Source organism: Erinaceus europaeus, chromosome 8, assembly GCF_950295315.1.
Source record: "Erinaceus europaeus chromosome 8, mEriEur2.1, whole genome shotgun sequence".
Taxonomy (NCBI): domain Eukaryota; kingdom Metazoa; phylum Chordata; class Mammalia; order Eulipotyphla; family Erinaceidae; genus Erinaceus; species Erinaceus europaeus.
In genome coordinates this window covers 110,880,449-110,893,602 of record NC_080169.1, presented here as the reverse complement: position 1 = coordinate 110,893,602, position 13,154 = coordinate 110,880,449, and the positions used below count along the sequence as shown (strand labels likewise).

General features: G+C 46.2%; 1 protein-coding gene across 2 annotated transcripts in view; it reads right to left on the bottom strand.

Annotated features, from left to right (window-relative positions):
* TRIM24 (tripartite motif containing 24) overlaps positions 1–12,898 on the bottom strand; it is a 131,722-nt gene extending 118,824 nt beyond the window's left edge. For both annotated transcript variants that reach the window (XM_060196650.1, XM_060196651.1), the window contains exon 1: positions 12,103–12,898. In XM_060196650.1, coding sequence (XP_060052633.1) covers positions 12,103–12,508 — 406 coding nt within the window. In that variant the 5' untranslated portion in view covers positions 12,509–12,898. The remainder of the gene's footprint in view (positions 1–12,102) is intronic.
* Between the last annotated feature and the right edge of the window lie 256 nt (positions 12,899–13,154).

Here is a 13,154-nt window from a genome sequence, read left to right as displayed (position 1 = left end):
TGTTAGCCACCCTGGCTGGACCCAACCAATCAGAGATGAGCAGGAAAGTTCCAGAATATTGAGAAAGGAGAACAGAATATTAAGAAAAGAGAACAGCCGTTGACCCAAAACCAACTGTTCCTTATTCCGCATAAACATCCCCACCTGTACCCACCCTGTGCTAACTATAAAAAGCTGAGATGTAAAATGTTCGGGGTCTCAAGACTTCCCCTGCGTGGATGTTCTTGGGACCCAAGCTTAAGCTTTCTAATAAAGGCTCTTGTATTTATTTGCGTGTGACTCTGGACTCCCTTGTGTGTGATCGGCACCCGAACCTCTGAGCGTAACAACCATGACAAACAACATGTCAAGTACTTTAAACCTTAATTCATGCAAAGAAGATCTGTTGTCCCTTGCCTGAATGAGTTATTATTTACCCTCAAAACTTGAGACGTAAAACTTGAGAAAGGGGTCAGAATTATAGGAAGAAATGAGAAGCTCGAGCATCTACGTTCAAGTTCAGTTTAGTGAGGTATCCAAGAAAAACTACAAAGAAAACAAAGTTCAGGTAGGGTAGACAGCATACTAGTTATGCAAAGAGACTCTCATGCTTGAGGCTCCATAGTCCCAAGTTGAATCCAATACAACCATAAATCAGAGCTGAGCTGTAGTGCTTTAGTGAAGGAAGGAGGAAGGAAAGAAGAGTTGGAAGGGGAAGGAGGAGGAAAAGAAAAGAAGAAGGGGGGGGAGGAGAAGTTGAAGCAAGCAAGCTAAACTCTATGAACCAAACTTGACAAATTACTCGCTTGAGTATATTGAAAAATGCAGTATAATTCTAAATGCTGAGATCTACTTTGAAACAGGACATGAACAACAATGCTACAAGTTTTCTTACCCTGAACAATTATTTGGAACCCCAAGAAATACATGAGACTACTGATGCCAAGCACAAGATAATCCCTAAGAAAAAGGAAACCAAGGTGGTAACCCCCTAAAATGCCATCATTCTCTGCGTAGGGACTACATTCTGGCCATAGGCGAAGAGTTAGAACTTCACTGAACACAGCTAATGAGCCAGGGAAGAGCCAGTAATGGAAACAGATGGACTCCACAGGGTAAAGCAGTGGAGTGAATGTGCAGGCAGCCTGTGTAACATTCCTCCCAAGTCCACACAGGAAGAGAGTGAGACTACAGGAGGCTTACTGGACAACAACAGCTAAGGGACTGGAGAGAGGAGCAGATACTAGAGGCTAAGCAAGAACAAAGACAAAGTAAAATTAGAATGGTCCTAAATTTGACTATATTAATAATTACTTAAAATGTAAATGGGGGGCTGGGAAGATAGTGTGGTGGTTCCACATAGGGCTTGCACATGAGAGATCCCTAGCTTGAGCCACTGCACAACAGCCAGAGCTGAATGAACTCCAGCTAAAAAGAAAGAAAAGAAAAATGGCAATGAAGTGATAAAGGAGGTGGCACAGTGGATAGTGTTAAGACTATCAAGTATGTGGTGCCAGAGTGGTGTTCTGATTCTTGTTCTCTCTCCTCTCTTCTTTCATTAAAAATTAATCTTAAAAATTTAAATGAGGGAGTCGGGCTGTAGCACAGCGTGTTAAGTGCAGGTGGCGCAAAGCACAAGGACCGGCATAAGGATCCCGGTTCGAGCCCCGGCTCCCCACCTGCAGGGGAATCGCTTCACAGGCGGTGAAGCAGGTCTGCAGGTGTCTGTCTTTCTCTCCCCCTCTCTGTCTTCCCCTCCTCTCTCCATTTCTCTCTGTCCTATCCAACAATGACAACAACAATAATAACTACAACAATAAAACAACAAGGGCAACAAAGGGAATAAATTAAATAAATATTAAAAAAAAAGTTTTAAAAAAATTTTAATGAAATTAGGGGTCCATATGGGATGCATTGGATCGACCTTCTCGTGGTGCATCCCGTGAGTACCCATTCATTGGGGAAACTGACGATCCTTCCTAGCCGACTGAATCCACATGGATCCCAGTCACTTTCAAAGCCAGCAACAAGCAGCTCCTGACAGCTTTCAACCTGACCTGTTGACTGGCTACGGAAGAAGGGCAAACGCTAGAAGAAGAAGGGGTCCATAAGGTGGCTCAAAAGGTAGAGCACATGCCTTTCATGCCCAATGCCCTGAACTCTGTTCCTCTGGCACCACAAGAGAAAGCCCCACAGACAGAGCTAGCTGGAGCTCCATGGGTGATGAAACAGGTGTCACAGGCCCTCTCTTTCCTCCTCCTGTCTCTCTGTCAAAAATACAAAGTAAAAAATAGGCCAGGGAATGGGTCTACTTGGTATCATGCATGTGCAAAGGCATAGATTCTATGCTGGAAACACATTTTTCCCCATTGGAATTTAAATGGATCAAAGCTGAACATTTATAGCTTAGATATAAAAGCAAGACACAACTACATACCATCCACCAGTGACATATTCTAAATATAAAGGTTAAAAGTAAAAGGTGGACAGGGAGATGGCTTATTGCATAAAATACAGAACTTAGATTAGTGAGGGCCCAGATGAGGTTCCTTGGGCACTGCAGTTGCTGGAGTTGAGCAGAGTGGGACGCTGGTGTGTGTGTGTGTGTGTGTGTGTGTGTGTGTGTGTGTGTGTGTGTGTGTGTGTGTGTGTGTGTTTTAAAATAAATCCTTAATAAAAAAATGTGATAGGATGAGAAGATATTCCATCAAACACAAAGAAAACTGGTGCTGCTACATTAATACCAAACACAGACTTCATGAAAAGACAGCATGAAAGATAAAGGACACTGCACAATATTAAAGGGCAGATGATTCATCACTAAGATAAAGCTTCAAAATATCTGCAGCAAAAACTAACCAGATTAATAGTGATAAATCACTAATCATAATTAAAGATTTTAATAGTCTTTTCTCTGTAATTTCAAAATAAACAATAAGAATGCAGATTTGTACATAGCATTTACTATTTCACCTAACACACACACTTCACTCAACAACTGTAGAGCTTTTTCAAATGCTCATGTAACATTTACCAGGACAACTATATCACAGAATGGCTTGGCCTCAAGATTGAAATCTTAAAGAATTTGTTGTTGTTATTATAATGGAAGTAGCTATCCAGAAAATCCCTCATTTATCTAGCAAGTAATAAGCTTCTAGATAACCTATGCTCATAGAAGAAATCACAAAAGAAATTTTTAAATATCTGAATGAATGGTAACCTACCCAAGTGGATCTGAGATCTGAATAGCTTTATATCCATTAAAGACAATGAGTTACTAATCAAAAATCATTCCATAAAGAAAACTCCAAGGGGGATGGAGGGTAGATAGCATAATAGTTATGCAAAGAGACACTCTTGCCTAAGGCTCCAAAGTCCCAGGTTCAATAACCCCCCACCACTACCACCACCATAAACCAGAGCTGAGCAGTGCTCTGGTTAAAAAAAAAAAAAAAAAAAAAAAAAACCTCCAAGCTCAGATGCTTCACTGGTACATCCTGTCAAATATTTTAAAATACCCGTTTTGCAAAAATCACAAAAGATATAAAGAAAAATCTCACACATTTTGAGGCCATGGTACAAGGAGCTAAACAGAGAAGAATTGATCATCAAAATCACAAAGAAATCCAAGAAAATCACATCACCAATTTCCCTCATGAACATGAAAGAAAAAAATAATACTTAAAATATTAACAAATCGAATCCAACAGGATACTTCATCACAATTATAAGAATGTGAGCTTCATTAACAGCTGAAAGTCAGGCAGCCTGAGAGGTGGTACAATGAGCAGATAAAAGCCTTAGACCTGTCAGCATGAGATACCACATGTGTCAGCCAGAGTGATGCTCTGGTTCTCTCTCATTAACAAATAAGTAAATATTTTAAAAATCTGAAAAATCAGTATAATTTAACACATCAACAAAAAAATTATATATTGTTTCTAGATACAGAAAAGGCTTTTAAAAGATATTCATTCTATTGACTTACTAACAGGAGAGCCATAGCATCAACCTTTGGACCTCAAGCTTAAGAGTCCAATACTCTCCTCCACTGTGCTATCTCCAGGTCCATCATAGAAGGCATTTAATCACAGTTATGATCCGCTCATGATAAGCTGAACACTACACTGGTCTTTCTCCTCTATCTTTCATAAAAATTAATAATTTTTTTAAAAAGATCTAGGGGGAGCCAGGTGGTGGCACACCTGGTTAAGCGCACCCATTACAACGCACAAGGACCAGGTTCAAGCCCCTGGTCCCCACCTGCAGGGGGAAAGCTTCAAGAGTAGTGAAACAGGGCTGCAGGTGTCTCTTTTTCCCTCTCTATCCCCTCTCCCCTCTCAAACTCTCTCTGTCTGTATCCAATAATAAATTAATATTTTAAATTATTTAATAAAGAATTAAAGAAGGGAGTCAGGCAGTAGAGCAGGTAGTACAAAGCGCAAGTACCAGAGGAAGGAACCCAGTTCGAGCCCCCAGATCCTTACCTGCAGGGGAGTTGCTTCACAGGCAGTGAAGCAAGTCTGCAGGTGTCTCTCTTTCTCTCCCCTCTCTGTCTTCCCCTCCTCTCTCCATTTCTGTCTGTCCTATCCAACAACGACATCAATAATAACTACAATAAAACAACAAGGGCAACAAAAGGAAATAAATAATTTAAAAAAGAATTAAAGAAAAAAAAAGATGTAGGGTCATTAAGACAGCTCACTTGGGAGGGTGCCTGCTTGCCAGGCAAGCAACTCAGGTTTGAGTTTCACCACCAAGGCAATAAGGAACTCTCCAGTCCTTTGATATTTTTCCCACTCTCTCTCTCTATACAGACACAGAGAGAGAGAGAGAGAGAAATAAAAACCCAGAGCAGATGTTATTGGTAACAATAACAAAACATTTTAAAGATGTAAATAAATAGATTTTTTTTTAATGTTCAGGCAGGGAAACAGTGTAATAGTTTTGCAAAAATATTTTTATGCCTGGGCTCAGAGGTCCCAGGTTCAATCCCTGATACCAGTATATGCTAGAACTGCAGAGTGCTCTAGTTTCTCTTCCTGGATTAAAATAATAAATCTTCTAAGATAAAAAGCACTGGGTCAGAAGTAGTAATATAGGGGATAAGGTGTGTTGGGATTCTCAGGCACAAGTCTCTGGCACCTTATGTGCTAGAGTGATGCTCTGGTTCTTTCTGTAGCCCATTAATAAACCAATCTAAACAATAAGGGCAGCCAGGGAAATAGCTCAACTTGTAGAACACTTGGCTTGTATGCCTGAGGTTCCTGGTGCCATATGTATGGCTTCTCTCATGTGAAATATCAATCTTACATGAAACTGATAAAAAAATCTTTAAAAACTAAAAAGGAAACTGACAGCTTCTCATATTGCATGCTCCATGAACACACAAGTATGATCCCTTTACATATACTCTCAGTATTAATAACAGCTGTGGACAACCCTTTGTTCTCAGTCTGCAGGACTGGGGGTATTAAGGGAGATGGGGAGAGAGCAAGGATGGAGGCAGTCCAGGGGCCTTTGGGAAAGGGATCTGGTGCTTTGGCGGGAAATGTGAGAATCTACTTCTGAGACAGTCATAATGATCTAAGCCAGGTTAGCTCAAAAACAAGTACAACTATTCTAGAAAATAAAAAAAATTAAATTGGGGGGAGGGCTAGATGGCATTATGGTTATGCAAAGAGACTCATGCCTGAGGCTCTGAAGTCCCACATTCAATCATCTGCACCACCATCAACTAGAGCTGAACAGAGCTCTGGTAAAAATTAAATTAGGGTCTGGGAAAACAACATGGTTTTTATGCAAAGACTCATACCTGAGTGTTCAAGTCCCAGGTTCAATCCCCATCAGCAGTATATGCCAGAGCTGAACAGTGCTTGTCTCATGCCTCTTCCACTCTGTGTCCTAGTATCCTCTCTGCATCCCTCTTTCATTAAAACCAAATAAATAATTAAATAAAAATACTTTAGAGTTTGCTACTCTTTGAAGGAGGATAGGAAGAAGGGACAGCTGGAGAGAAATAACACAATATTGTAACACTTATCCTAAACCAGTCTATCTCCAGACTTAATGTAAATAAAATGTGCCAAAAGAAAAATCTGTTTTCCAAGGTCTACTCTCTTTCCTGAATATAACTGCACAGCAAGAAAGTGAGAAGTCAAGACTGAGATGGTAACTCCACTCTGGCTACTGGTTGCTGCATCCCTTCCAACACGCTGTCTTAGCTGCATGGATAGGATTGCTGAGTTCCAGGAGACAGCACCCAAAGGAAAACATGCCTTACCCTGTGCAAGGACCCGGTCTCAATGCCAACACCACATGGAAGCACGATGGACAGCACCAGAAGGGAGAGATCCACAGCAAGAGAGGTGCTGTGGTCTCTCTCCCTTCTCTAGCTGAAATAAACTATTTTTTGAGAGTTGGGAGGTGGCCACTGGGGAAAATGCATATAATACTAACCACAAGGACTTGTACAAGGATCCCGGTTCAAGCTCCTGGCCCCCCACCTGCAGGGGAGTCGCCTCACAAGCAGTGAAGCAGATCTGCAGTTGTCTTTCTCTCTCCCTCTCTATCTCCCCCTCCTCTCTCAATTTCTCTCTGTCCTATCCAATAAAATGGAAAAAATGACCTCCAGGAGCCTTGGATTCATAGTGCTGGCACTGAGTCCCAGCAATGACCCTGGAGGGAAAGAAAGAAAGAAAGAAAGAAAGAAAGAAAGAAAGAAAGAATGAATTTTAAAAACTGGCTGAAGAGCAATCCTACATGTGCAAGGTCCCAGAACCACACTAAAAAAAAGGGGAAGGAGGAGCTGGGCTGTGGCACATCTGGGTAAGTGTGCTTGTTACAATGAGCAAGGACTTGGGTTCAAGCCCCCCAGTTCCCACCTGTAGAGGGAAAGCTTTTTTGCAAGCAGTGAAGCAACACTCCAGGTATGTCTCCCTCTCCCCCTTCTCTTTCCAGCAAATAATATATACAGTGTGTGTGTGTGTGTGTGTGTGTGTGTGTGTGTGTGTGTGTAAAAATTACAGGAAAGGAAAAATAGATCAGTTCAAGAAGGTTTAGACTAACAATCTCAGTGGGGGGTTAATGACTAGTGTAACTGTTTGAACATCTATAAATTATAGTATTTTGTAGGAGGTCGGGTGGTAGCACAGTGGGTTAAGAGCACATGGCACAAAGCGTAAGGACCAGTGTAAGGATCCTAGTTCAAACCCCTGGCTCCCTACCTGTGTGTGTGGGGGGTCACTTCAAAAGTGGTAAAGCAGGTCTACAGGTGTCTATCTTTCTCTCCCTCTCTCTGTCTCCCCTCCTCTTCCGATTTCTCTCTGTCCTATCCACCATCAATGGCAACAAATAACAAGGGGAACAAAATGAGTGAAAAAAAAAAAAAGTGGCCACCAGGAGCAGTGGATTCGTAGTACAGGCAATGAGCCCCAACAATAACCCTGGAGGCAAAAAAAAAATATATATATAATATTTTGTTATAAATCACACAGGTTTTTATAATGTGTCAGGGATTTATTCTATGTTTCAAATAGAGGAGCAAAAGAAGAGTCAAAAATGTGTGTGTGTGTATTTACATACTTTTAAAAAATTTCATTGTATTTTATTTCACAGGCCAGAAAGAATCTGAGAGAGGGAAAAGAAGACAGAGGTGGAGAGATACCTGCAGCAATGCTTAATCATTAGTGAAGCCTCCCCCCTGCAGGTGGGGGACTGGGGACTTGAACCTGGGTTCTTGCACATTATGACGTGTGCACAACCAGGCTAGCCACTGCTAAAAAGGGAAACTAGTGGCTCAGGCAAAAACCAATAAAGTCATGGGCCCTTTGGAATATACCTAAAATAGACCTACTAGATATTTCCAAAATGGAGACCCCAAATCTTCATCTGCAATATTCTAGCCTTTAGGCTCATGATTAGTCAATAATCTGTATGGCTTTATATGTTAACTCTCTTTTTCAGCCACCACATTCCAGATGCTACCATGATGCCAACCAGACTTCCCTGGACAGACAACCCCACCAATGTGTCCTGGAGCCCCACCTCCCCAGAGCCCTACTAGGGAAAGAGACAGGTTGGGAGTATGGATCCACCTGCCAACGCCCATGTTCAGTGGGGAAGCAATTACAGAATAAAGACCTTCCACTTTCTGCACCCCATAATGACCCTGGGTCCTACTCCCACGGGGTTAAAGAATAGGAAAACTATCAGGGGAGGGGATGGGATACAAAGAGCTGGTGGTGGAAATTGTACCCTTCTTATTCTATGGTCTTGTCAGTGTTTCTATTTTATAAATAAATAAATTGGAAAAAAAAAAAAAAAAGAAAGAAACTAGTGGCCTGCGAGGTGGAGCAGTTGACAGTGTTATACTCTTTGAGTTTAATCCCTTTGAACACATGTGCCAGTGATCCCTTGGTCCTCGCTCCCTCTCATTAGTAAATGAATAAGAGAGATGAGGGAGAAGGAAAAGAAAACAAGACATGCTAGTGCTGACAATCATACTCAAAATGTTAAATTTAGGTTTAGCTTTCTCAAAATTCTTCTCATGACCAGCTATATATTTTGCAATACAACACAGCTTAAGTTAAAGCTACACTAGGGATTTAATATCATCCTCTGGAACTAGGCAAAGTTGGGTTCTCTGGGGAAGGGGCCTACAAATCTAAATCTTTTTTTTTTAATATTTATTTAATTTATTTATTTATTCCCTTTTGTTGCCCTTGTTATTTTATTGTTGTAGTTATTATTGTTGTCGTTGTTGGATAGGACAGAGAGAAATGGAGAGAGGAGGGGAAGACAGAGAGGAGGAGAGAAAGATAAGACACCTGCAGACCTGCTTCACCGCCTGTGAAGCGACTCCCCTACAGGTGGGGAGCCGGGGTTCGAACTGGGATCCTTATGCCGGTCCTTGTGCTTTGCGCCACCTGCGTTTAACCCGCTGCGCTACAGCCCGACTCCCCAAATCTAAATCTTAACCACATACACCAAGTGATCAGCTTAAGTCTGAAAACCCCTATTAAGATGTAAAATGGAAGGGCATAAAATGCAACATGAGTGATGTCAACAAAAGTGCCTTAAAATAGATTTTTAAGTTATAATGAATTGAACCATGGGGATAGCTCAGCTGATTAGACCAGCAGCTTGCATGTCTGAGGCCTCACAGGTACCAGGTTCAATCCCTGGCACTGCCATATCCAGAGCTGCACAATGCTCTGGTGTGTGAATCTCTCTCCTGTCCCTTATGAGGTGCCTAGGCACAGGGGAAGCTTGGTGGTGACATCTCTCTCTCACACACCCTTTGCCTCAGTATCTCTATCTGAAAAAGCTGACTGTGCAATACTCAAGGTAAGGGTTCCACAAAAAGCAAACAAGCAAAACCACTTCCAGTACAATGCTTTTCTTGAACTCCTGCTTGCAATACAACCACAAAAATAAAAATGTTTCAAGAATGAATATTGAGAACACTTGAATTACAAATCTGACTCAGAACTGAGAATCACAGCTTTTCTAATCATGTTCTCATTCAGGTCTAAATGTCACAGGCAGGCACTGAACATATCTTAATTCTAAACTATGAAAAATCCAAGTCCACGGGGCCAGATGGTGATGCATCTGATTAGTGCTCACATTACAGTGGGCAAGGACCCGGATTCAAGCCCCTGATCCCTACCTGTAGGGGAGTTTCACTACTGGTGAAGAAGGACTGCGGGGTCTATGTGTCTCTCTCACTCTATTATTTCTCCTCTTATCCAATAAATAAAGTTTTTTGTTTTTTTGTTTTTAAAAAAGGCCTTAACCTGCCACATTTTTTAAAGATTTATTTACTGCATTATAAGAAAGGGTCAAAGCACTACTGAGTGCTAAGGTGGTAACAAGGTCTTGTAGGTCTTGAAGTGGATAAAGTATTGGACTCTCAAGATGAAGTCCTGAGTTCAGTCCCCAGAAACACATGTACCAGAGTGATGGCTGGTTTCTTCTCTTTCTCCTATCCTTCTCAGTAAGAAATAAATAAAATCCTGACAATAAAATATACAAACTTGATCAATGTCAAGTACAAATTCAAGCTGCCTGCCGGGGAGATGTGTAGTAGCACAGTAAGGGGCCCCAAGTTCAATCCCTGGCATTTGCCAGTTACCAAAACATTGCTGATTCTCTCATTAATAAATCTTTATAAAGTAAGGGGAGGGGAAGCTAGGTGGTGGCGCACCTGGTTAAGTGCAGTGGTGAAGCAGTGCTGCAGGTCCATCTCTCTCCCTATTTCCCCTTCCCTATCGATTTCTGGCTGCCTCTATCCAATAAGTAAATAAAGATAAAAAATAATAATAAAGTAAAAAGGATGGTGGTGTGCCTGGTTGAGGGCACACATTGCGGTGCCCAAGAACCTGGGGCTCCAGTACCCTCCCTCTGCAGCTTCACAAACAGTGAAGCAGTGCTGCAGGTCTCTCTTCTCTCCCCCTCTTCTCAATCTGTCTCTATTCAAAACAAATAAAAGCATCTCAAAAAAAAATAAAACTATAAAAAGGTTTTTATAAAAAGGTTTTATAAAAAGGAATGAGGTTTTTTAAAAAAAAAATTATAAAAAGAAAACTTTTAAACGTGTCCCCACATGAAGAACAGAGCTTGAAATTCCACCTGCACTAACTTTCCACCAGAGAAAGGCAGCACTGTGGGATCCGATGGAGGTCGCACGCACGCACGCACAAAGTGTCTTGTCGGTGGACACAGACTGACAGAAGACGAAGGGAAGAGAAGAGAAGAGGGCCAAAGGTAAAGACGGCAGCACAGCCCGCTTAGTAACCACAGCTGCCACCCACATTTCGGCCCTGGGTCCCAGGACCCCAGTTCCCAGTCACCACGCTGAAGGGGGTAAGGTGACACCTGCAGAAGGAACCAGGGTGTGTGTGACAAGACCCCCATTGTTGTAAGAGGGGCCAGGAGCAGGAGCGTGCGGGCTTTCCGCTCTGACATGTCTGTCTGTCTGTCTGTCTGTCTCACACCGGGCCCCACGCAGGCAGGCAGAAAACACTGTCTTCAGGGGGCTGCTCCTCATTCAAATATCCTTCAAAAATAGAGACAAAGGGCGGTCGGAAAGTGACGGACCCACAAAACGGCGCCCCTTGGCTGGATACGTCCCGGCACCTGGTCCAGGAGGGAGGGCTGGAGCCCATCGGCCACAGGGCAGCACCCACCCGCTCTGCTCCCAGGTACCTGCTAACACGAAGGGGTTCCCTTTCCGGTTACTTTTGTTTTCTTTTAAGAGACGCTCAAACATCTCCAATACTGAATTTCATTTTATCACTATTTTTTAAGCCTCAGGTGCTGTTCCCAGGAACAAATAATCCCCGTGCCGCTAACTTTGGACGCTCTGAAAGGGGGGAGGGCACTCCACGGCCTGGCTGCCGGTCTCCCCCCTGCGAACCCCACAAAGAGAAGGACCCCAAGGCGCCTCCAGCTGCCACCTGCCCAGCCCTGCCCGCCCCCCCCCCGTGCAAACCCGTCACTTTGTCCCCTTTCTCTTTACACTTTGCAGTCTCGCTGTTTAAAAAAAAAGAAAGAAAGAAATCTTCGAAAGAGGCAAGACAGAAAAAAAAAAAAAAAAAGATAATCACAAAACCCGGCCTCCGACTTCCTTTGTCCCCAGTGGAGCAGAGCGGGCAGGTCCAGAGGTAAAAAGAACCAGTTCCCCCGCTTAAAAAAAAATAATAATAATAACCAAATAAATAAAAGCAACTTAGGGAGAAGGGCCGGGGGGGGGGGGGCAGCGGGCACCGGAGCCGCGACCCATCCATCCAAGTCGCCGGCGCGGCACCCTCCCCCCCTCCCGCCCCCACGTCGGACCAAGTGGGTGCACCGGGGAGACGCGCAGGACCGGCTGCACCCCGACAAAGCTTTGGGGGACGGCCGTGCCCCGAGGATGGAGGTTACAGCTGATCGCTCACCCCGCCTTTTTTTTTAAGGGGGGTGGGTCCTGCAAAAGTGCTAGAAGCTCAGGCCAGCCCCTCCAAACACACACACACACACACCCAGGGGGCCCCGCGGCAAGTATGCGGTGTCCTGGCTTCCCCCCCCCGCCCCGCCCCCGAAGTTGCCCCGGGCCCCCCCACCCCGCGGACTCACCTTGGGTGGCGAAGGGCGACGAGCTGCCGCCCGGCGAGCCGGGGCCGGGGCCGGGGCCCGGGCCGGGCAGGGGCGGCGGGGTGTCGGCCGAGCCGAGCATGGGCGCGGGCAGCATGAGGTAGCGCTGGGGCGCCGGCAGGCAGCGCTGGCAGAAGGAGTGCAGGCAGGGCAGCAGCTTGGGCGCCCGGCTCTGGATGTTCTGGTGACACACGGCGCAAGTGTCCAACAGGTTGAGCCGGGCCGCCTCGCCGCCGCGCTCTGAGTCCGGGCCCTGGCGGCTCTCGGCCTCGTTCTCCCCGCTCGGCGCCGCCGCTGCAGCCGCCGCCGCCGCCGAAGGCCCCCCGGTGGCTGCCGCCAGAGCCACCGCGCCCGCCGCCGCCGCCGCCTTCTCCACCGCCACCTCCATTGTCCTGCCGCCGCCGCCGCCGCCGCCGCCGCCGCCGCGAAAGGGAGCGCGCCCGCCGCCCCCGACGACCTCGGCCGCCGCCGCCTCACAAGGCCGCTCGCGCGTCCCCCGGGAGCCGGGGGGGTGGCGGGGGCACAGGCCCGCGCCGCGGCCGCCTCTTCAGGCCCCGGGGACCCGCCTGCCGGGTGTCGCGGGCGGAAGAAGGGACTCTTGTGAGCGGAGACCGCTTCTCGCACCCGGGGAGGCTGCGCCCCGGGCCGCCTCGCCAACCGCCACGGCGCTCGTCGAATCCGCCCAGTCCGGCCGCTCGCAGCTCCCCGCCTTCCTCACGTGTGTGTGGGGGGTCTTTCCCCCCACAACACACGCGAACCACCCCTCGCCCCCCCGGCGGCCCACCTCAAGCCCCGCCCCCGCCCGGCGACTCCAGCTTGGGCCGCGAGCTCGCTGTCCAATCGCCGCCGCGCTGGGCCTGCGGGGGCGGGGCCTGAGGAGCCCGCGAGGTGTCTGGCCCCAGCGGGAGGTCGGGAGGGGGCGGGCTCTGAGAAGGCCCCGCCCCCCCAGTGTGCCCCGAGCCACGGGCTCCGATTGGTCGTGTGTGTGTGTGTGTGCGCGCGCGCGCGCATGTGTGTGTATGTATGTATGTGTG